This window comes from Amblyomma maculatum, chromosome 3, assembly GCF_055883805.1.
Source record: "Amblyomma maculatum isolate TAMU_Amacu chromosome 3, ASM5588380v1, whole genome shotgun sequence".
NCBI classification, from domain to species: domain Eukaryota; kingdom Metazoa; phylum Arthropoda; class Arachnida; order Ixodida; family Ixodidae; genus Amblyomma; species Amblyomma maculatum.
Genome location: NC_139346.1, coordinates 40,124,038 through 40,149,895, shown reverse-complemented (window position 1 = coordinate 40,149,895; position 25,858 = coordinate 40,124,038). Strand labels below are relative to the sequence as shown.

General features: G+C 46.7%; 1 protein-coding gene across 1 annotated transcript in view; it reads left to right on the top strand.

The window, feature by feature from the left end:
• LOC146194623 (chymotrypsinogen B-like) overlaps positions 1-25,858 on the top strand; it is a 39,485-nt gene that overhangs the window by 10,409 nt on the left and 3,218 nt on the right. The window contains exons 2-3 of the mRNA XM_084597472.1: positions 1,656-1,839; positions 23,583-23,706. Of these exons, the coding sequence (XP_084453598.1) occupies positions 1,656-1,839; positions 23,583-23,706 (308 nt within the window). The remainder of the gene's footprint in view (positions 1-1,655; positions 1,840-23,582; positions 23,707-25,858) is intronic.

Below are 25,858 nucleotides of genomic sequence, written 5' to 3'. Positions count from 1 at the left end.
ATCCTATCATCACAGCGCCGTCTCGGTATATGTGAAGTAGTCTACGGTCAACGTGCTATCGACATTCGCAAATCATTTTCACCACCATCATCATCATCATCTTCATCAGCCTGACTGTACCCACTACAGGGCGAAGGCCTCTCCCATATTTCTCCATTTAACCTGGTTCTGTGCTAGCTACATCCACTTAAACCCTGCGAACTTCTTAATCTCATCCGCCCACCTAACTTTCTGCCGCCCCCTGCTACGCTTTCCTTCCCTTGGAATCCAGTTTGTTACCCTCAGCGACCATCGGTTATCCTCTCTTCGCACTACATGTCCCGCCCATGCCCATTTCTTCTTAATTTCCGCTATAATGTCGGAAACTTGAGTTATTTCTCTGACGCACTCTGCACGTTTCCTATCTTTTAATGTTCAGTTCAGTCGTTCAGTCGAGTCCGACTCTTCGTGACCCTATGGACCATGTCACGCCACGCTTTCCGGTCTCTCACTATCTTCCTAACATCACATAACTTCATCTGCAGTGCCTCGAGGATGCCATCTAACCATAGCCCTCTGGGTTGTCCTTAACTTAAGTAGAACGCTTTTGGTTAGCCTCCACGTTTCAGCCCCATAGGTGAGTACCGGTAAGATGCAACTGTTATATACTTTCCTCTTGAGCGATACCGGTAAGCTGCTAGTCATAACCTGCGAGTGCTTGCCAAATGCGCTCCTTTCCAATTTTGTTCTCCTTGTTATTTCCTTTTCATGGTTCGGATCAGCGGTTACTACCTGTCCTAAGTAGACATATTCGCCTACTACTTCCAGTACTTCGCTACCTAATGTAAACTGCTGTTCTTTCCCGAGGCTGTTGAACATTACCTTAGTCTTCTGCAAATCATTTTAAGAGATACTAATAAAGTAACTCGCAAAACTTGAATAATAATCATTTATAGGCATGGAATGAGTCTCCATTTCAAGTCTAAACTGAACCTGATATGGTTACTTGGTGCGTCATTATTTTTATTCCTCCCGAACATAACCATAACCCAACCATAGTGACTTCGTCGTGTCGCGTACGCTTTCTATGTCGTTAGAAACACCAATGGCTACCGCAACACGATTCTTAGAATATCGCTGGTCATGGTCGCCAAATTGTTCTTCGTTTTGGTTTCGAGCGCACTGGTACAATAGAATTCACGTTTGCGTACTACATGTGTCACCAAAAAGACACAAGCTCCGGTGCGCTGCGCGGTATGCGAGCGCTGAAAAATCCAGGTGGCCTCCTTTACAGCACCCCAGCCTGCCCTCTCCATATGTGGCCGAAAAAAACGTGAAACACAAGTAAACATAGTCAAGAAGCCATTCTAGCCCCACAGGTAGCTTGATATATTCATCTCTTTTATCTTAAGACAGAATGCACCGCTAAATTCAGACCATTGAGGCGCTAGGTGCATGCGTACAGATCATGCATTGTATTTAACTTTCTGCCCGCGCCCATACGAACACATTGTTTAAGGTAATATCGCTGCAGACCATAAAACTATTTCTGCGTTGCTTAGCGCATTGTATTACTCTGCAACTTAGGGAAGAAGCAGTTCTTTGTCCTCCTGAACGCATTAGTATTCGAACTAATGAACAGAACTTGCCCTTGTTTTCCTGAATTCAATTTCAAGCTCAGTGCGGAGTGCCAGCAATACCGCCTCATCTTGACCATGAGGACCGCATCTACGGGGGGACCACTGCTGTTCCTGGAAGCTGGCCGTGGCAAGCTGGCATCTACACGCATCGTTACCAACACTTTTGCGGCGGGGCCCTTATCAACGATAGATACATCATCACTGCAGCGCACTGTGTCTGGCAAGTCTGCTGTTTAGCTTCACTGCTGCACTTGCGCGAACATTCAGTTTTATCAACGGCAAATCGATGCCTGATATGAACCACAAACATTCAAACCCGTGTGGGATAATTCATAAATTCTGTTCACGGGACATTTGCAGCTCACCTGATTTTATGTATTCCTGCGTACAATGTGCTGCCTACGTTTTATTATAATCTCTCTGGTTGCATCTATGTGAATAAGACGGTAATTGGGGCTTATTACCTTAGCTAATAGCGTTTGATACACTTCTATTTATTTATGTAATGGCTTGTATGAGTTCTAGGACGAAGCTTTGTGTCTTATCACTACAGCTTTCTGATTCGCTCCGTATAAAGCCGTCGGATAAGCTTGGTAAGAGAAAGCTCCAGATTCTCTGCCCACACTAGCAAAATTAAAAGAACAAGGAATCAAACATTTTCTGCCAGACCGTTAGGCAATCAGTGTACGTCAAAATGCAGTCATTATTCTAGACATGTATACAGGAAATCCTGCTTAAGCGATGGTGGCCCACGCTTTTGATGAAATGTTGGTGTCATCTGGTCCCCCGGTATGACGTCCGTAAAACTTCAAGTGAGAAGAAAAGCCTTTCTTTCTACATACCAGTCTTTTATATTTTTGTAGAACACCAATAGGTACTGTATTAAACACTAGCAAGGACAGCGAGATAACAACAGCGCAGATTTGTTGGTTATTATAGCACATTTTTGTGGCATGTAAAGCCGTAGCGCTCATAAATAGCTCTTGCTAAAAGATTAGCTTCTCAACAATTTTCGGCATGAAAACACACGACATCAAACACAAGGCTGCTTCTGCTGCGTTTAGGTGGAATCTTAAGCTCGACGAAAACTATCCAGAACAGTTACTTACAAAAAAAAAAATCAAACTGACGAAAATAGCGTATATTTCAAATCAAATTGCTTAGGGTCTAAGTGAAATACAAAGGTACCTTTGCCGGTATTTTGCGTCGTACTTATGTTCTACTGAATGTAAAACATTTTCTTCATGGTCTGAACGATAGTTGGTAATTTTTTGTGCTCTGAATGTGACCATCACCTAAAAACAAAAAGAAACATGACCTATGACGTTCTGTGCAGACATTGCCGTGGCCTGCGTGGCTCGAGTTTTCATGGTAAATAACTTCGCAACAAAACACTAAAATCTGCCACGCACAGCTGACAGATGCACTGACACCTAACTAAAAGGCGTGACTAAGATATATGATTAAACATTGTTGCGTTCCAAAGAGCAGATCCGAAGCTATTGACCTTTTGTTTGCCGTCATTTCAATCACTTTTTGCTTTCTGCAGGCAGTCTGTACTAAATAACTATAAATAAGAGCCAAATACGTGTGGATATTTTTGTATAGTTACATTCTTATCAGTGGTAGAAGGAGCACTGCTTTGGCGCACTGGATCTGTTTTAAGAACTAATTTGACAAAGAAAAAGCGAACACACCTACTGTTTTTGTGCACTCAGGTTTTTGCTCCTAGTACTGGCTCCTATCGACGAGTTTGCCGAACACAACCTGGAGAGGAAGAAACTACTCTCTAAGCGCATTCATTTCACCAGCCCACTGTAGCCAGTCCTGAAAGGAAGGTGTGTTCGCACGCTTTATGCACAACAGAGCAGCGTTGCTCCTCCGTGTATTGTGGTTTAAGACTTCAATCCCTTTGTTAGGGCTCTTTTTAATGCTTAGTCATCGGGACAGCGGTGCGGGGTCTAGACTGCCCAAATAATCAAAGAACTCTTAAGATGATTGCCGAGAACGTATGCGAGAAGCATGTAGCGACAGCTCGAGTGTGTCTGTAGGGTTTCTGCTTCACTCCTTTCAGTTAAGCAGATCCTTTGTGTGTTAACGCTTTTTGTTAAATACAGACTTCATTCCATTGATGGAATCTCGAATAAGATGCCCATTTCACTTCCTCCGCTACCTTATAAACACTGTACGTGGCGCCGGCCGTGCCACGTGCATTGTTTATACGGTGGATACCTTACGCCAGCTTCTGAAGAGGGTGCTAAAAATTCCTGTTTCCTTAAAAAAACAAACCGACTGCGGAAAATTGGTCTTCATTGATTATTAGTTACCAGTATCGTGGGGTTGATAAGTGCAATAAATGAATTACCAGCAAGTTTTTCTCGCAGCCATCACCCGTCGAGGCAGCACGCCTGACCGTCTGCTTGCACGCTGGCTTCACAACTGAAAGAGGAGATTACCCTATCTTCCTTCCGTTAATACGTATGGAGTCTGCAATAAGTCCGTTTAATAGCAGACCCCTTACTCTGGCACTATTGTTGTGCCGGTGGGGCTATCACACAGTATCCCACCATCAACAGGGTTGTGCCAAGGAATTGGTTGCGTAGCGCTCGTCACCCGTTTCGTGAACGAGGGCTGTCAGCTCCCTGGACGGTAGCGATAAATCCGAGTCGGCGCTGGTGAGATGAAGAAAAAGCTTTATACACTATTTAAAGGCATGTATAGAACGATATCGGCTCTGGGGTCGAAAGCTAACATAGCCATACGCGACTGTTCTCGTGCAGCAATGGCTGGAGAGATTCCGCCGCGTCCACTCTCGCAGGGGGCGACTGCTGCCGATGAACGCTAGTGACGAACTCACACTCGGAGTCTCGAAATGAAGCACTTGAGTCTCCGGTAGCCCAGAAACCGTTGACGCTCAAATGGTCAAATCCGACGGCAGCACTTTCGCAGGGCCAATAGGAGAGCTTGCTGCGCTCTTGCTTCAAATATGCCGCGGGGCGAGAAGGGGTCCACCGCCAGGGCCACGGCGTCGAGCTGTCTGGATGCTTAGCTCATGTTAAAACACGTCGCTTCTCTCCACTTAGCATGGCTCGCCTCTAGTGCACCGGTGATTTGCAGAGCAGTATTCGGATGTTGTGTAGAATGCGTTCGCCGGAGATGTTTGGCGTCCGGCTGAATTTCTGGGCGGCTTTGGCCGGGCACAACACTGGTATTTCAAAACACCGTAAAATGTACATTCGATGCGAAACAATTTAGGCCTAAGTGCGACAAGGAAGTAGCGCACTGTGAGAGACTCGAAGGCGGGTGTTGCACGCTTCCCCGTCTGGCGGTTTCCGCGTGTCGGAGGCAATCGGCCATCTCCCCGCAGTGCCGAAATCCCGTGAAGTTAGTGCCACGCATGTTTACTCGTGTGTCGGCTCCCCCTAATCACAATCCCCTCTCACCCTACCCTTCTTGTCGGCAGTTGAAAAAGCTGGAGAGCAGGGGTGTTTCCTTTTTGCTACTGTAGGCGACACGCGCAAGGGCGAGAGGATAAAGGGCTGGACCAGGCGGCTGGATTCTGCGAAACTGGGGGAAATGACCTTTTCTTCCCCATTCTTTCTTCGAATGTTTTACGAATAATGTTTATGCTTAAGAAACAGTAAAGCGTTTCAGTTTGATAATTGTTACGTCGAAAACTGCAGCTAGTGTCTGTCAACCGACTACGTGCATATAAGTAGTGGCGGTCTATTGTGTGTGAACAATGTAACAGAAGATACATGAACATATCATGCGGCTACTATAGGTGTCTAATAAGCCTCCCGGCGTGTCAAAATTATACATGCCTTGTTTTTTTCTTTTTTATAAAAAAGAAAATAGCAAAGCCCGAAGTTTTTGTCTAATCTTCGCTGCGCTACTCACTGTAGTGAATAGAAGCTGATCTTGGGGCTAATAAAAGTGGTTCCTTTTTTGTTTCGAAAAGATTCAAATCCACCTTGGGAGAACCAAAGCAAAAAGCAGTTCATTTTTTTATCCACAGCAACGCATTGGAAGGTTATAAGTGACAGCTCTGAATATATATATTTGAGGAAACTAAAAATTGCTGCTGAACTTCATCTAATTCGGGGTCCAGATTTGGCTCTTTTTGTGAAAACAAAAAATGCGTTCTTATCAGGGTCATTCTACTTTTTCCTTGATTTACTTAGCGATTTAAAATTACAGACAACTCGCTTTGCGAACACTTTTGTTTGGGAACAGAACTGTGTATGTTAAGAAATGACTATTACATACGAATTACATATTTGACGATTCACAATCTTTTAACATTGGAATGAAGCGCTTTTTAACAAGAGGTGCCGCTTTCTTGAGCGTGGCATGGACAACACGCTATCAAACAGCCACGCGAATGGGCGCTCCCGGCTCTCCTCCATGAGCAGTCTATGCCCGCACTGTCGAAAACAAACTAAGCAATACTAACAAAAGGGAAAAGAGCTTAGCACGCACGCCCTACCGTCCCCCTTTTCCTCGCCTCCCTCTTTCGCCCCCTACCCATCCCTTCCCCACCCTCTCTAATGATCAAATGAGTGAGGAGGGGACGTCGTCAAGAGGGGTTGTCGACAGTGTGAGAAGTACAAAGGAGTTCTTAAAGCCGGCTGACTGGAAGGCGGGGGAGATAATGCATTTGCAATACTACATTGGAATAGCGACCAGGGTTTCGACACTATCTTGTTTCGCGCACGCCCCGTGCCGTCGTCCACCGTACCAGCGGGCAGCATGCTTGCGACATCCGTTTCTGTAAATGTTGCTAACTTCTCATCTACTTTCATGGTGAAGCTGGGGCCGCACGTATTTAGAAATTCCTGTCAACAACTCACCGCGCAAACGAAGCTGTAACAACAGGACGCGCATGCTCTGTTGCCGCACTGTCGGAGGTACTCGAAGGCGCATAAAGACGCCGACGGTACTTTATACACTGCTTGATTTATGTGCTGTTCTAGAAAGATGAATGTGGAAAGTACGCTGTTTAAGAGGACAAGCGCGATCATTCGCTCCTCACACTTGAGCGTCCGTGTGCCATTGACGCCTACCTTAGTCAAGCTCGGTTCACGACTGCAGCGCTTAGCTGCGTAACCACCGATATCACTTCCCGTGTATAACACGCCTCAAATCCCTTAATTGTGAAAGGACGGCAGCGTAATATTGAAAGAAAATATGTGCCCCCATCGAGAGAAAATATACATCAAATTGGTCGTATTTCATGGTAAATCAGTGTTACAATGAAAGCAAAAGTATTCTCGTAGTATAAGTTTATATTACGGTTTCGGTAGCTGCCCATAAGGTTCATTCGATGTGCGCTTGCGTCGACATTCACCGTAACAATTATAAAATATAGCTAAAAATATTCGTTCCGGGAGAGATACAGCATAGGCCTCTTCATAGGTAACGGTGACACTTGGCACTAATGCCAGTTCGGCCTACGGAAGCGGAGGGTAGTCCTGCGCACTCACCCCGGATCATAGTGCGGTTTCCAACAGTTTCCGCCTTGCAAAACGGATTATATACAGATCGCTGGCGCACTCAAACAAAACACAAAATATCAGCAGGCTGAGACAGCCCTAGAGGGGTGAAGGTTTGGACCGCAACCGCCTCTAAGGGTCTTGGACCTAGATATGGGACCGTCCTGAGGCTCGGAGAAAGGAAGACAGGTTGAAGAAATTTGGTTACAGCCATTTATTGCTGTACATCTAAGGGACGTAGTAGTATGCATATGGTATACATAGAGTGGATACAATGGGTGGAAAACGGCAAGTGTCGAATGGTCTCTTGCCAGGGGTTGCTGATACTACTCATGTTGGCGGCAGTCAGTCGAGGAACTTGGCTGCCAGGCGGGGATGGATGACTAGCAGGAGCCTTTGACCGGAATCTTCACACGGAATCGGTCAGATCCCTCTCCGTTCCATCAGGGTTGTCTTCGCTCGGGCGTAATTGACGACGTACTGATTCGAGATCAAACTCACTCCTCCTGTGCCCCATGCTCGACTGCCCTGGGATGCCGAACCGGGCATCCTCTCTTCCTCCCTGTCACTCCAATGTTTTCCTCTCTCCCCAGTCGCCATGGCGCCCTTTTTTTTTTTTCAAGGAAGGCTTTTCTGCGTTTCCTTGATTCCATAAAGAAGTAAAACTTTGTGCGGTTTTAAAATTTTCTATCGTGAATTACTTTCATATTTCAGTCACAATAAATTACACCATTCAGCGTTTGGAAGAGCTGAGGCTAAAAATAATTTAAACTTTTTTTAATAAGTACTTTTGGCAAATCAGTCCCAATGTTGTCAAAAAGCTATACTTTCCTTAATTGAAAATTTATTTAGGCATAAAGGCTCTCGAGATAAAAATACATGACATAGCTCATTAAATGCAAAAGCTTCCCAGCTTACAATCCACAACTTTTTGCTGGAGTAAATTTTGTCTGACACGAGAAAGAAATTGGAAGCTCACAATCTATGTCACTGAATGGCACTATAGAACTGTGCTTTAACTGCAAAGACATAAATAATAAATTATTAATGAAATATTTTCCTGTCACCTGTAGAAATACCTGCCTGCCAAAACCTCAGGAGGTTTGATTGGCAGTGGGAGGCAGTAGACAGCGTACAAGTCGTGCACCGATCAGACAAGTTAAAAAAAAAGGATGGGAGAAAAAAAAAAGGGGGAGCAAAAAGGGATGGGAGAAGAAAAATGGATTCGAAAAGAGCGAACGCAAAAATATACACAAAAGGAGAGAAAAATGCGAAAACAGCACCAGAACAGATTATTTGAACTATCAACGTAATTTTACAAGACAAGCTTTCACTGTCTTTTTGGAATTAGCAGAGCAGAAAATATTTCTTTGGGTAACCGGTTAAAACTAGAAGGAACATATTGTTCTCGAAGACAGCCTCAATAACGTGTTCGCACTCTAGGCAGGAAGAACGATCGCAACTTCGCAGATCTTTCACAGGAACATAGGATGTACAAAAATTGTTTGTCCAGATGTGTTTAAACACTACTGTTTCAGAAAATGGATGAGTAAAGTCAAGCATATGTAAAAGTTCAAAAACGCTAATATATTCTTCGTGTGAGCACAAATTAATACTGATTTAGTGGGTGGATTCCAGTGTGCTGTCGGCCTTCTTTCGCCAAAAGGAGAGCAGAAATAAATGCACCAAATATCATAGCGTGAAACACTGTAGGCTAAGGCATCCGCTATTTGCATGCGTACATATATAGGGCAAAGGGTCTTAACAGAGTGCAGCAAACAGGCAACTTTCCGGAGATGAGAACATACAAACAACAAATGGGTAGTCCAAGACATGCCGGAATCAAAGATTATATTTAAGTATTTGATAGTTTACACAAGCATTAATGACGAACATTTGCAATGAGCACAATTATGTGTGGGCAATTAAATTGACACATCAATATGAATTCCCTTTATATATTTGAGAAAAAATACTAATCATGTGTTTTTATTGTTGGCAATAATTAAGCTGTCGCTGAACTATTCCATAACAAACTCGCTGTCGTGTTGAATAAAAGATAACGCTATCTTATAGTCCTTGTGTAATGGAACTATGAGCGTATCATGAGCGTATTGAATAGCAAGGCACAGTTTGTATGACAGAGCTCAAATCATTGACATATAAATTAAACACAAAAAGGTGCAAGTATAGATCATATGAGAACATCGGATGTAATCTCCTGCAGGCCATATCTGTATGTACCAAATACAAGGAGCTGCGAACGATTGGATAGATATTTAACAAGAAGAGAGAGAAAATGACCTCTACATCCATAATTGTGCAGTTTTTCTGACAACACGTCCTGATTAACACAATTAAAACCTTTGGACACATCAAAAATAAAGCACAAGCAAATTCGTTTTCTTCAATGGAGCTGTTTAAAATATCACAAAGTTCATCAAGCGCGTTCTGCATACCACGGCTCTTAATAAACCCGAACTGATTAACAGAGAGCTCGCCAGGAGCTTCAAGAAAACTGATCACTGTCGAAATGTGTTTTTCTAAAAGTAGCGTAATGCATGGTAGGATCGAAACGAGGAGCAAGCCTATCCACAGCACCACCTGATCCTGAGAGAAGGAATCAATTACAAACTCAACACTAAAATCTTTAAGGACTTCGATCAGGTTCTCATCCGGCTTTATGGGAAGGCGATATATCTCTAGGTTGGACAACCTGCTGTAGTGTTCAAATTCCTTTAAATCGGATTGTAGTTTTAGGATAGTTGAGGCCTTCGAAGCCACACACGTTTCTAGGGAGTGCACCAGAGAACGACTCAAAAACGAGTCATATTTTTTAGAAAAACCATCAAGAGATGACTGAACTTCATTCACCACAGATTTAAGAATTTCGAATCCAGCTTTTAATGAAAGAAGTTCATCCAGCCTTAGGTCTACGGTGGAAATAGAGTCTACACGTTTTGTGATTGACTGCAATACCTCAAGCCTTTCATTAATAGCTGCCAATAGCACAGAGGTGCTGGCGGAATCTGCTTGAGAAGAATTACTGGCACGGCACTGCTTGCGCCGCCATTTATCATGTTTTGCTCCCATCGAGGAGTAAGTCGCATCTCCAACCTCAGAACAGTCCTGACCCAAATGATAGTGGCTAGAACTACTAGAACGTTTCAGATATCTATAATCAGCATCAAAGGACTTTAAGCAGCGAGCGCACTCTCCCTGTGACATGATAAAGCACTACAAAGTTTGAAGTTGGCAGCAGAACACTAATACAAAAAAATAACACTACGGCTCTCAACACTCATGCACGTGCGTGGCATGATATACCGCCAACTGCACCGTGGCATTTCGAAGGCCGAGATGAACGATGTAGCGCCCCTAGCGGAAACCAGTCAAGCCGCGTTGATAAGAACGGCCCCTCGGTTTTGCTGCCACCTCTGAATGCGCCTGGGCGGGCGATGAGATACTCGATGCGATCACAATCACGACAATCTTGATCTTGAGGTCTCACTAACAAAAAACGATGCACTAGACCTACGTGACAGAGTGCGATCGGTACATGGACATGATATGCCGCCAACTAAGCACTACGCGCCACAGCTCAATTAAGAAGTGGTTATAACCTCTCGATACATGATATGTGGGTGAATGATATGTTCTGAGCGAAACTGGCAGTAAAGCTACCATATACGCTATTGATGGGTTTGTTTACAATGTAATATCATTTTACACAATATACATTTGTGTGGAGAAATCAAACTGTGAACTATTACATATATTCGATAAACGGGGGAATTATCTGTGGTATCGCGAAGTGTTATCAAAGCTGCGGAACTACCTCGCCTCAGCCACGCTCTCTCCGCTCACCCTTGCCACTGTGATAAGGTGGCTTATTAAAGCGCGCTGCGCCAGCCACCACAGCGCATTTCTTTCGCTTCCGTTATGGCGGAATAAAGCCGTTCCTGTCTGAGCTATTCTGCCTCAGTTGTCTTGCCTAAAACACGACATAGTGGCGACGAGGATGGCGAATCTCTGTCGGTGTTACGCCCACTGAAGACTTTCGGCACAAGACCAAGAACTGTAGCATCTAGAGCAACGGGAACGCCTTCGCCATGTCTACTTTCGGGCAAGTTGAGCATTTTGATGATTCTACGACTGATTGGCTTTCGTATGAAGAGCGTTTAGAAGCATATTTGCGTGCTAACAAGGTTCCGGAAGACTTAAAAGTAGACGTGCTCCTGAGTTTGATCGGACCGCAAACTTACGCAGTTCTCAAGTCAATGACTATTCCGGATAAGCCCTCGTCTAAGCCCTATGCAACGCTCATAACGCTACTTCGCAATCACTTGTCTCCGAAGCCGTCGGTCATCGGCTAAAGAGCAAAATTTCACCGCCGGTCACAGAAAGAAACTGAAACCATATCGGAGTTCGTGGCCGAGATAAAACACCTTGCTCAGACATGCGATTTTGGCGAGTTCTTGGATCAGTCACTGCGCGACCGATTTGTCTCTGGGTTGCAGCGCGTCGACATCCAACGGCATTTATTTGCCGAAGATAATGCCCTAACTTTCCAAAAAGCTGTCGAGCGTGCCTTGTCTTTTGAAGCAGCAGTGCGAAATGCGACAGAAGCGCACGTAGTGCACGAAAGGAATGCCGATATACACGAAATGCCTAGCTCAAGGCCAACTCCCGAAGCAAAGACGGTAGCATGCTATCGATGTGGTTCGCCCAAGCACGGAGCAGCATCTTGTCCGCATTCGCAAGCAACTTGTTATAAGTGCCAAAAGAAAGGACACATTCAACGAGTTTGCAAAAGTCGTCCGCGACGTGTGAAAACGCTCACAGTAAGCTCATTCAACAGGCAAACAAAACTTGCTCTGAATGATGTTACTTTAGACACACGTGCAGTGCCTTTTATGGTGACAGTCAAAGTTAACAGTGTACCGTTACAGATGGAGCTGGACACCGGAGCTGCTGTCTCGATAATTTCACGCAACCACTGCAGGAGGCTTTTCCCAGATTTGCACCCGCAACGAACCAGTCTTCGACTACGCACGTACACGGGTGAAGTAATCAAGCCCATTGGAGTGCTTGAAGTCAACGTGGAAACGAACGGCCAAAAGCAGCGCCTACCGCTCTACGTGGTGCCACAAGACTGACTCACTTCTGGGACGGGAGTGGCTACAAAAGATTCGGTTTGACTGGAGCCGTATCTGGGAGCTGAACGCCGTTAGGAGTTTGCCTTGTGCGACCGAAGAGTCGTCGGAGAAACTTCAGGCCTTGCTACGAAAGTACACGCAACTGTTCAGCGAAGACTTGGGAAAGATAAATGGTGAGAAAGCTACTCTTTATTTCAAAGACAATCAAGAGCCTAGATTTCTGAAGGCAAGGACTGTGCCATTCGCATTACGTCCGGCAGTAGAACAGGAACTTGTGAAGCTAGAAAAGCTTGGCGTTATCTCACCAGCGGCTAGCAGCAAGTTTGCTACGCCGGTTGTGCCGGTCATTAAAGCTGATGGCTCGATAAGACTGCGCGGTGACTACATGGTCACCCTGAATCCAATTCTAGACACTGAGCATTATCCGCTTCCAAGAGCAGACGAGCTTTTTGCAATCCTTGCGGGAGGAAAGAAGTTCTCGAAACTTGACCTCAACAGAGCATACCAGCAGGTAGAAATGGACGAACGGTCGAAGGAATACTTGACGCTAAATACACACAAAGGGTTGTACGTCGTCAACCGCCTACCTTTTGGCATAGCATCAGCTCCTGCAATCTTTCAAAGGATAATGGATAACATGCTCAAAGGACTCGAAGGGGTTGCATGTTACATTGATGATATCCTCGTAACGGGAAAGACTGATGAAGAGCACCTGCGTAACCTCGAAGCTGTTCTGAAACGCTTGTCAGAAAGAGGCGTTAAGGTGAAGACGCCTAAATGTCAGTTCTTTAAGGACCAGCTTCAGTACCTCGGTCACATTGTAAGCGCTGATGGCGTGCGTCCAGCCGATTGTCGTGTTAGCCCAGGCAGGGGGGGCGCCGTTGCACCCGCGCCGGAACGCTGCCAGAGAAAGCAGTCCAGACACCGAGCTCCCAAGCGACGAAATGAACCCCCGTTTATTCTCGCACTCCGCTTTTATACACTTGCGCCACGCTTGCGCCACAGATACACTAGCGCCACTATCGCAGTCGCAGCTGCCAGCCAAGCCGAGCCAAACCAAAACAGATGATAACAGCACATCCCCCTTTTCAAGCACTATTAACTTTACATGCATACACTTCAAAGTAACATTAGAAGACGCCCAAGAAACCACGACAGAACACAGTCACTCCAGCATCAGTCGTCCACGCCCAGCCTTATGGGTTTGCGAACAACTCTTCCAAATCTGGTCGTAGTTACAATTCTAGCTTGAGAATCGCCACCGTCAGTCTCCGTCTGAGTTAGAGGCACCAAAGCTTCCGGAGCTTCGTCAAATTGGTTGTCTACTCCAGTTACCAATCCGGCCCTGCTGGGCTGTTCCTGACTATCCGGAAATTCGTAGTTCCCGCTATCTACCCTGTTTTTTGGGAGACGGTTAAGCATTCTCCTGTTTCGACGGACTTCAACCCCGTTTTCCGTTTGCACACGGTATGAACGCGGCTGTGGTGCTGCTCCGAGCACTGTACCTTTGGTACGGAGATCAGTCACCCACACCACATCACCTGCTTCCAGCTTTGGGAGATTTTTAGACCGGTGACGTCGGTCGAAGTGGCGGCTTTGCTCCTTTCTGACTTTACAGTCCTTGGCTGCCGCTTCTTGCAGACAGCATTGTCCCGGATTGCGGTGCAAAGGCAGCATTGGGACTCTCGTCCTAAGCCTTCTACCCATCAGTATCTCCGCTGGGCTGACATTCAGAACACCAGGTGTGGCCCTATAAGCCAGCAAGGCTAAGTAAGGGTCGTCCGATTTTAGAATGAGATTCTTAACCGTCTTTACCATACGTTCGACTTCCCCGTTTCCCTGGGGGTGCCTCGGACTCGAGGTGACATGACGGAAGCCATACAGTTTTGCAAATTTCTCGAACTCGACACTGACAAATTGGGGACCATTGTCGGTCACCACACACTCGGGAATGCCATGTCTCGCAAAAATGCTTTTCATTCGGCTTATCACGGTAGCAGACTTTGTTGACGGAAGAATGGCAATCTCTGGGTATCGCGAAAGATAGTCTACTACGACAAGATATTGCTGTCCCTGAATTTGAAACAGATCGACCCCTACTCTCTCCCAAGGAAAAGAGAGCGTTGGCGATGCAATCATCGGTTCGATCTGTTCTGGCGCATGCCTCGCGCAAACGCTGCACTGTTTCACGAATGACGCTATCTCAGTGCTAAGTCCCGGCCACCAGACAGAACCTTTAGCCACACTGCGGCATCGCGAGATGCCTTGGTGACCGTCATGCAGTTTGCTTAGCGCTTCCTTGCGAAGGGTCTGAGGAATGATAAGCCTCATACCTTTGAGCAGAAACCCGTTCACCAAAGTAATGCATGCACGTTCCTGCCAGTATGGCAGAAGATAACAGGGAACATTTTGTTTCCTGGGCCACCCTTTTTTGCACACTGTGCGCAAGCTTCGACACACTTCGTCTTTTGCTTGACCTTCTTTTACTCTTTTCAAGAAATCGTCGCCTGTTTCTAAACCCAGTAAACAAGCTTTCGAGTAAGCGGTTACCTCTGAGACAGGTAAACAGCTTTCCACTTTCGTACGAGCTAACGGCGAACGTGAAAGAGTATCAGCAGTGGTTAGCGATTTGCCTGGTACATATAATACAGAAAAACTGTATCGCATCAGGCGAAGACGAAAACGTTGAATTCTTGGCGGCATAGCATCGATTGCCATGTGACCCAACAGCGACACCAAGGGCTTGTGGTCAGTTTCAAAAACAACTTCCAGACCACGTATATACTCATCAAACCTTTCCGCTGCCCACGTCAACGCCAGTGCCTCCTTTTCGATCTGGGAGTACCGTTGCTCGGTTTTGGTGAGCGAACGAGAAGCGAATGCAACTGGTCTACGTTGCCCGTCTTTTTGCTTTTGAAACAAAACTGCTCCCAGACCGAAAGACGATGCGTCAGCTGAAAGAGTGGTTTGTAGCGAAGCGTCGTCGTACAAAGCCATGCATTGCGCTGAACAAATGAGCTCTTTGAGTTCTTGGAACGCTTTTTTCTGATTGCTGTCCCAGACCCAGTCCCTATCCTTGTGCAAAAGAACACGCATGGGAGCAGACACTTGGGCTAAATGTGGCAGGAAGCGGCCCAAATGATTCGCCATGCCCAAAATGCTTCTAAGCTCAGTAACGTTTCTGGGTGCTCTCAAATCTTTTATAGCACTGACCTTCGCTGGATCAGGATGAATACCTTCCTCATTCAGAATGTGACCCAAAAAACGCACTTGCCTAACCCCGAATGAGCATTTCTCTTTGTTTAATGTCACATTTGCCCTTGCTAGGCGTGTGATCACGTTACTTAAACGCTCATCGTGTTGAGCTTTGCTTTCGCCAAACACTAGGACATCGTCCATGAGATTAACGACCCCCGGCAGGCCACCTAGTATCTCAGACATTCTCTTTTGGAAGTACTCCGGAGCGGAGGTAATTCCAAAGGGTAGTCGCGTGAAACAGTATCTACCGAAGGGTGTTAAGAACGTGGTTAGCTCTTCCGAGTCTTTACTAAGTCGCACCTGGTGGAAGCCTGAGTTGGCATCGAGCTTTGAAAACCATTTCGCTCCCGACAGTGACCCTAGAGCTTGATCCACAGTTGGTAACGTAAATCGCTCTCGAACTACGCATTTGTTCAATTTAGTGAGGTCTACGCAAACTCTCAGGTCTCCTGAGGGCTTCACTACCGGAACTATTCCGGCGCACCATTCGGTGGGCCCATCCACTTTCCTGATTATGCCTAAACGCTCCATTTTATCTATTTCGCGCTTCAGGGACTCCCTCAGGGTAATTGGTACCCTGCGTGGAGCGCTTATGGCATGCGGGATAGCGCCAGCTTGTAGCCTGATGGTGTACTGCCCTGGCATCGTACCTAGACCGCGGAACATTTCTGGAAAACGCGTCTCGTACTGCAGGTTTCCCGACTCGACCGCGTCTGCAAATTTCACGATACCTAAGACCTCAAGTGCAGGTAATCCTAGAAGGACGTCGCGTAACGGACTGACAACGTAGCATGTTTGATACACAGTTTTCTCTTTCCATGCGATCTCTGCTACGAATTTGCCTAGTACGTTAAGCTTACTGCCTCCTGCACCTAGCAAGATTTCATCGGTTTTTACCAGTCGGGACGGTAATCCCGGAAACGTTGCTGGTAATACTGACACTTCAGCACCTGAGTCAACCTTTGCAAAAATGGGCACAGAATTAATGCGCACCTGAACAAATCGCGCTTTTCTGCATGCATCTATTGATCCCACGAAAGTCTCTCCAGTTTCCTGGTTGACCGCTGAGACGCGTAGCTCTCCAGTTTCCTGGTTGACCGCTGAGACGCGTACCTTTCGTTGAGCGGTAGCCGTTGCTTTCTTCAAGCAGGCCTTTGCGAAATGTCCCTTCTTGCCACAGTGAAGACACTTGGCAGCTCTGGCTGGGCACATTGTCCTGGGGTGGGCGTCGCCACTGCAGAAAGGACACCGCACCTCCGGCGTTCGTTGCCCATGCTGCCGCACCTCCGGCGTTCGTTGCCCATGCAGACGTCCCTTGTGCCTCTGTTGAACCACCGCGTCCACATTGGGGCCCTGGTCACGAATTTCCGATGACTGATGGCTGTGCTGTCCTCGTAGAGTACTTTGCTGCTGTTGGACGCTTTCCTTTAAGCGAGCCTTCGACAGCGCCGAAGCCAGCGTTAGCTGAGAATCCATTTGCAAAGCTTCCGAGAGCTTTGCGTCGCGGAGCCCGACAACCAGTCTGTCTCGGATCATTCGTTCTTTTAGTTCACCGTAGTCGCAACGTTCCGCCAAGCCGTGTAGCGCAGTGACGAACTGGTCTACCGACTCTCCTGGCATTTGTACGCGTCTGTGGAAACAGGCGCTTTCGTACACGATGTTCCTCTCTTTTACAAAGTGCCCGTCGAACGTTTTCTTTACGGTTTCATAGTTCTTGGCGTCTTCGTCAGATAGTGAAAACGTCTTGAATATGTCACGAGCTTGCCTCCCCATTGTGTACAACAGCGTTCGTACCTGAGCCTCCCCGGAGCATTCGTTGAGTCCCGTTGCATATCGGAAGTCGTCGAAATGTTCGATCCACGCCGGCCACTCTGACGTGCGGTCAAAGTCCAGCGGTGGCGGTTGCTGCAGTCCATGCAGCCGCATTGAAGGCGTCTTCGACATCGTGGATGTAAGGTGCCTGGCTCAGTGCGAAGATTCTTGACCATCTGACATCATGTCGTAGACGGCCACTTCTGACACCATGTCGTGTTAGCCCAGGCAGGGGGGGCGCCGTTGCACCCGCGCCGGAACGCTGCCAGAGAAAGCAGTCCAGACACCGAGCTCCCAAGCGACGAAATGAACCCCCGTTTATTCTCGCACTCCGCTTTTATACACTTGCGCCACGCTTGCGCCACAGATACACTAGCGCCACTATCGCAGTCGCAGCTGCCAGCCAAGCCGAGCCAAACCAAAACAGATGATAACAGCACACCGATGACGAAGTGGCAGCTATTTCAAAGGCACCGAGGCCAAATGACAAGCATCAGCTGCGGTCCCTGCTTGGCCTAGTTAACTACTATGGAAAGATCATTCCGAACCTATCCAGTGTAATTGCACCGCTCAACAGGCTTTTACGCAGTGATGTGCCCTGGGTGTGGAGCAGGGAATGCGAGGACGCCTTCGTTGAAGTTAAGAAGTTGCTGTCCATGCCACCCGTGCTTACCCACTACGAGCCTGGATTGCCACTACAGCTGTCTTGCGACGCATCAGCATACGGCATCGGAGCTGTGCTCTCTCACGTCCTACCAAATGGTATGTGCAAGCCAATAGCATACGCATCAAGCACATTGACTAAGGCAGAGGCTAGCTACAGCCAAATTGAGAAAGAGGCACTCGCCCTAATTTTCGGTGTGAAAAAGTTTCACTACTACCTCTATGGCCGTTCATTCATCCTCGTAAGCGATCATAAGCCATTGCACACCATTCTCGGGCCCAAAACAGGCATTCCTACGATAGCTGCAGCGAGATTGCAGCGTTGGGCCGTTTTGTTATCTGCCTACAACTACACGCTCAAGTACAAGTCGTCAGCAGAAAACGCACACTCGGATTGCCTTTCGCGGCAGCCATTGCCTGGCAATGATGATGAAGCACCGGAAGATAAATTCTACGTTCTGCGTTTTGACTCGCTTCCAGTAAACTGCCGTGACATAGCACGCGAGACCAGTCGTGACCCTGTACTCAAAGCAGTCATGCAGTACGTTTTGAGCGGCTGGCCGAATCGAGCTCCGAATGACTTACTGAAGCCGTTTTTCTACAGACGTTTGGAGTTGTCTTTGCAGCAAGGATGCCTGGTGCTGGGAACTCGTGTCGTCATTCCTGAGCGCTTCCAGTCGTTCATGCTTGAGGAGCTGCACCAGGGGCACCCTGGAATCATCAGGACGAAGGAGTTGGCGAGAAGTTACGTGTGGTGGCCAACAATTGACAGAGACATCGAACAGAAAGTGAGTGCATGGCAGTCGTGCGAGTTGCAGCGCAACATGCCGTGCCCTGCTCCGCTTCATCCATGGGCGTGGCCTAGCCGGCCCTGGGAACGGGTTCACGTCGACTTCGCAGGCCCATTCAGAGGTGCGATGCTCTTGATAGTCATAGACGCTCATTCTAAGTGGCCAGAAGTGTTTGAAATGAAAGATACATCCGCAGAGAAAACCATTGACCGTCTTCATGAACTTTTCTGTCGTTTCGGTTTTCCAGAGACGCTTGTATCTGATAACGGTCCGCAATTCACATCGGACGCGTTCTCAAAATACATGCGCAGCATTGGCACCCGTCATGTTCGCACAGCGCCGTATCATCCAAGCAGCAATGGACAGGCTGAGTGCTTCGTGCAGTCACTCAAGTCTGCGTTGCGTAAGAATCCGTCCGTACCCCTACGCTCAGCTATTGCTGATTTTCTTTTGGCGTATCGCAACACTCCTCATACAACCACTGGGGAAGTTCCTGCACTCCTCCTGCCTGGCAGACGTCTTCGCACAAGGTTGGATCTTGTAAAGCCTTCAATCCAATCAAAAGTATCGGCTAAGCAGTTTGACCAAACCTTAAGGCGTAAGTCATGCTATCACAAAGAGCGACTTTTTAAGGTTGGTGAAAGTGTAAAGGTCAGGAACTTCAGGCGCGGAGAAAAATGGTTTTCAGCGACCATTTTGGCGCAAACTGGTCCAGTCTCGTACCGCTCTAAGTGTCGTAACTCCTAGAGGTGTGTTTCAGTGGGTTCGCCACAAGAACCACATCGTCCGAGTGGCTCCAGAAGAAGACATGTCTGCTCCTCTGGCGCCATACCCGGAATCTGATGAGCAAGCGGAGTCCTGCCGGTCTCCCCGTCAACAGGCTGGAGTGAAAGACCGCCATTCGGATACACAACCTGCAGAACGGCGGTACCCACATCGGGAGAGGAGACCACCCGACCGCTATGTGCCGTGAACAGGAATTTGTTTTGAACTGTAAATAAGTGCGGAGGGATGTGGTATCGCGAAGTGTTATCAAAGGTGCGGAACTACCTCGCCTCAGCCACGCTCTCTCCGCTCACCCTTGCCACTGTGATAAGGTGGCTTATTAAAGAGCGCTGCGCCAGCCACCACAGCGCATTTCTTTCGCTTCCGTTATGACGGAATAAAGCCGTTCCTGTCTGAGCTATGCTGCCTCAGTTGTCTTGCCTAAAACACGACAATCAGACATTAGATATATTCTGCAAGGCGCTGACTCATTGTTTTTAGCATAAAAACAGCTACGCTCGGGTCACGCAATAGCCTGATTCTCGCCCCTGTGCGCCAACTGTAGCACACCCTATTCGAAGCGAATTTTATTCATGCCATGCTCCATCAATGCGCAGTGTAGGCATTGCTCTATCACGCACTTCCTTAGTTTAACCGCGCTTGCCAGCTTGAAGCAGTTTTCGAAAGACACCAGGAAACAAAAAAAAAATCAAATCCTGAACAGATGAGAGGATGAGAAAACGAAGGGCAGAGTAGACGAATGCCGAGAAATTTCCAGTTTGCGGATCTACCCTCCTTCTATACGTATCCGTGTGCCCGTTCAAGCCATCATTTTGCTATGCTGTGCTGCAGAGAAAACGAAATGGCCATGTGATTGTCCTGCCTGCAAAGTTGACTAAATATGACAGAATAGGTGTCGCGCATCGATGATTTATTCGTATTCCTGACCATACCGAGGCAAACATGAGTGTCAAACTCAGGAAAGCGCATCTTTCAAGATGGTTTTTCTTAGCATCAACTAAATGCGAAAATGTCGGCCTCGGACAAAGCTAAAGTAAGCGGACGTCCCGGAAAAACGTCGGCGCCGCACAGGTGTCATGCAGTGAAAGCAAGTTCGGAAGTGCCGAACTTCAAAAATATATTTGCGTGTGAGACAATATTTACTCAAAGAAAAAATAGTAGATTGCAGATTAAGAAGTGCGTGTGTTTAAAGAACTATCTCAATTATTTTTATCTCCAGAGCTTTTATGCCTAATTTAGATCTCAATCTAAGGAAAGCATCACTTTTTGCAAACTTTGCGATTGATTTTTAAATATCAATTTAAAAAAAAAAAGGTTTTATTTTTTGGCATAATCTCTACCGACAGATCAACGTAAAAAACGTTATTGTGATTAAACCACGAACGACGTATATGATAAACAAAATACTGAAAACGCACAATGTTTGCTTCCTTATTGAACCAAGAAATCGCAGAAAATGTTTATATACGGGCACTATTGAAGTTCAATGAAGGAACAACCCATCTGCGATAATATAAAGTAGAATCTGCTTTCGCACTTGATTTAAAAATATTTAAATGCAAGCATAGTTTGCTTCTTCGCGAAAACATCGAAAGATGAGAAGACAAATGCTTTTCGCAAAAATATTTAGGCAGAACAGTATTCACTCAATTGATGTGATGGCCTCATTTCGGGCCTAGAACGTTTCGCGGTAAATGACCCGCACGCATCTGATTTTACCCTATGTCTTTTTTTTTTGTCTTTACAGCTTCAAGGCTGCCCCCGTTCTTTATAGCAAGGGAGCTATCCTGTGTTCTAATATATACGCTGTAAATTTATGCTACGTACTTCTAAAATAGGATGCAGATTGCATTCGGGTCGGTCCGCGGACATTTCAGAGCATACTGCTACTTCCCTCTCCCATACCCTCTACTCGAAGTGCCTTCCATGCGACATCTTTGCAGCCACCTGCCCAATCGGCATCATCTAGTTGCATAGCCTCCACAATAGACCGACCACATTTTATTTGCATATACGACTGTTTTACCCACCCATCATGAAACATCCTCTATTGGGAGTCTCAAGGTAATAAAATGATGTGGTGTACTGCGCGAGAGAAATCGTTGTTGCAACATTTAAGACTGACTGACGCGGTGGAGCATACAGACTTGCTTGAATTTTGAAACCGCGTACTGCTTTCATTTTTTTACGCATTTATAGCGGTTTCCATTGGGCGAACAGGAGCAAGAGCAACGAGCAGCCAGAGCAGCGCACGAAAGCACGGGAGACGTGCGTTCTTGTCTCCCCAATGGAACATTCACGCTGCTCGGAGAGCAGCGTAGCTATAGCGTAGCGAGGGGGAGCGCGTGACGTCAGGCGTTGCTTGTATCCCGTCCCGACGTCAAAAAGGTCACGTGACTTGCTCCGTTTCCCTGTGCTCCGCCGCTGGCGACGGAGCACCGAGGACTGCTCTCGGCTGCTCTCGGGACCCCAAAAGCACGCCTCCTCTGCCAGTAGAACACAATGCTACTGCTCCTGTTCGACCACTGATAGGCGCCGAAACTCGCGAGAGCACTTTTAGTGCAGCTAAAAGTGCTCCTATTCGCCCAATGGAAACCGGTATTAGTATCGCAGCAGTAACAACACTGGAATAAAGAGGCCCCAGAAAGGTTTTCATGTAAAGGAGAGATAGGAAAGCCATATATAAATTTTCTTTGTCTGTCAGCGCTGCATGTGAAGTTTACTACTCTTTTTAGTTATTTCCGTATAACATCTTAAAAGTTCTTGTAGTCTTAGAGCAAGCGGTGGCTAAATCTTCGTGCAAGTATGAATGCCTTGGGATGGAATCTTTGGGGCGAGAAAACGCGGGCAGGCATGAATTAATGACATCGTCGAAATTGGACTAAAGATAAGCATCTCATAGGCATCACCATTCATTGAGATTTGTTATGAATTCCAGATATCATATCATGAAAACGAATCAGCATTGCTCAAGATGTGGTTCCCTTTCGAGCCTTCAGAATGATAACCACGTTGTCGTCGCAGTTCTCTGTTTAAACACAGGTTATAACTTGTTTGGAGCACGGTGGCGTCCGATCTTTGGATGGCCACATATATGGAAACTTTTCACTGGCCTTCGGGTAGTAAAAGTATAAACATTTATTGGGTTACATGAGTTATTGGTTAAAGGAGGGGTTGGTCGGAGCCTCAGTTCGGAACACTATTGGCGGATGCCGCTAGTCGAGCACTCGCCAGCAAGGTCCTTTGTGCGGCAGGGCTGGAGCTTGACAGGACAACATTCCAATTAGCCTAAGTTGGGTTTTCTTTGCGAGGTATGGCTTAGTTTTCTTGGCAAGCTCATACCATATGGTACAGGTCTCCTTTCGTCCTGCAAAATCTGCATTCAGAGCCTTTCGGGTATTTCTTTTCTTGTTACTCATCCCTTGACCCGACATGTCAGTCAGCACGTTGGTCACGCATTTTGAGCATTAACGCATCTATTCTGCTGATATAGTCAGCCATTATGCCTTTCTTCCTTTTTTAGTATCCTCCAGATGTTTGCTGTGCGATGTCAGTGCACGGTAAAGAACATCAGATGGTGGTAGTATCCGAAGCCCTGACCTACGGCGTCTCTCAAGCTTAAATGGCTTGGGGACGTGCAAATATCTTTAACCAAGCGTTCTGAAACGGACAGAGAAGCAAAGTTGAACTCAGAAAGAACAACAGACCGCCCTCTTCCTTCTTCCCAGTAATCTTGTAACTACCTCGGTCTATTACTGCGCAGTCAATGGTTTACAATTTGGTTCTACCTGCCAAGAAGGCAGCAGCTTTTTTTTTTCTTACTCCTGACAGTGTTAACGCTGAATGTGTAATGTATTTTTTAATGCACTCGAATCGAATATGAAGTCCCTTTCTGTAATAACCTCACTGCTTTTGCCAGTATATTGCGATAGGTAAATAAACAAGTGCTATTGTCTCAAGTGAAATGAAAAACAATATTTTTCTACTCGGCTTTTCCAGGTCTAGACTGTCGACAACTGTGAAGGTGCACCTTGGTTCGCACGCCCGCCTAGCCACCGATGATACGGAAGCTGTGTACAAGGTCGATGAAGTGTGCATTCATCCCCACTATAATCCCTCTAAGGTGAGAGTTGCAAAAGGGGGACGAGCATGAAAACAAAAACCTGAATTTGCTTCAAGTACTTGAAGTGCTGAATTCTACACGTCTGTCTCTTTCACGTCACGGCTAACGTGAAATGTTATAAATATGTTATTGTTTCAAACATCTCGAAACATTGTCGCATGCCGGTTGCTGCGTCAGCTTGAGAAGTGGGGCTAGTTAGTATCTTTTCACTGCAAATTAGAGCGAGAACGACAAAGACGGCAGAGAAGAACACGGCACGAAACAAGCGTGCACGTAGAACTGGAGCGTGTATTAAAATATTAAGAGCGCAGTATTGCAAGATTCAGACACCAAAACTAACATGCAGACACCCCGCGTCATTACTGCGTCAAAAATGACCGTTTCGTATTTTTGTGAAATATGCCTGTTCTAAGTCGTTCGATCTTTTTGCGGCTGATTACCACGCCTTAGATTCAAACTTCAAACGGCGCGGGCCCGCAAGCAACGATAATTCCGTTCTTTGACGACCGCCGAGCGAACACCTTGGTATGACTACCGTTGAGCTCTTGAGTTCATTGAGGGCGCAAGTAAGCTTAGTGAAGAAATCATTTCTGCTTCCCTGCAGTGTGCATTTCCAATGACAACGACGCAACCACTAACACATCACGACTGAGTTTGCATTCCGAGTTTGCATCGTTATCTCCCGGATATTTATTCATCTCATTGGTGGAAAGGTGAGAATCCGATGTTACCAACACGGAACCGGAAGTAGTGATAACACGAGGCTCCAGAGTTTCCACCAGTCAGATGACTGTATGTCCGGGGAATAGCGACACTTCGATAACGGTGCAAACTAAAAGTAAGGACACTGATGCGCAAAGCCGTAGACGTGCGTTCCGTGGTACGAAAAGCACGAACCTTCTTGTCTTTCGATTCGCTCAAACGAGAGTTCGTAATTTCCGCAAGCATATTCCGGAAAGAAAAAGCGCTCCTGCAGTCGCACTTTCAGCATCTCTGCAAAATGCCCAGTGTTGGCCCCACTGCGCGGACAATGGACGAGAAACTGTACAGGCGCTGTAATGAACTCTTTACTGGCTGACGTGTACCGTCAATGATGTGAAGCGGCGACCGCAAGAATAAAATAATTTTGAGGCACTTGAGACACCTCAACAGCGATAAGGCGAAATGCTTTGGGGCTGGTTCTACTGTAATGTTTATTCGAAAGAACCCTGCCGGTCACAAAGTTCACGACAGCGGCTTCTTCCGTGTCGGAATCGAGGTGAGTAGCTCCACTCGACGGTCATGGCGCGAGCTCGCCGCGGAGCTTGGTGCTGGCTGGCGGCAGATGGTTCGCACCACGCTTCCTCCTGGAGACCGGGCTGAAGGCGTCGTCATCGCGCTCCTACGTTGCCATGGAGACTGCAGAAATGATATACAAAAAGACCTAAGGCATGTTTCTCGCGTAACCCGCATGGCCTATTGGGTTAACGCACTCGGCTGGTGATCGGAGATGTAGAAGTGCTATTCCCGGTGGAGGATTATGTTTTTTTTTTTCTTAAAGGTTAGACAGAGCTTCGCCGATACCCCGCGGAATATCGCGGACGCATCGTGCGAACATATCTGTGAGGAATAACTCCACCACGCGAAATTTTCACCTGGAGTTAAGTAACGCTATCAACTTAAATATGTTCGACGTTCCTCGAACTACTGAATGACCGTCTCTGAATTTCGGCTGCGCGAAACGTAAAGCTGGCGAGAAAACTAGAGGTAAGGTGCGGCCATTCCTTACGACCATCACTAAAAAAGTACAACCGGATCCATGCAGCTAAAATGTATTTAGCTTAACCTGATAGCATCCGTTTTCTGTGATAATTGGCAACGCAGGGCGCCGGCAGAATTGAAAATGAACAAACAGACATTACAAAAGCTTTGAGACAATATGCTGGGATTTTATGTAACGGTTTACATATATGCTAAAGGAATTCGGCTTATTAATATGAACTTGGTCTCTTTCTACCCAGTCATGAAAATTGCCTTTGATAATGCGACAAAATTGACAACCATCTGTATCACATCATGTTAAATATGGAAGCAACATATTTCCCTTTAGTGACGAAGTTCTAGGAGATCCCATATATCCTACAGCGATAATTAAATTCAGGACAATTTAGAT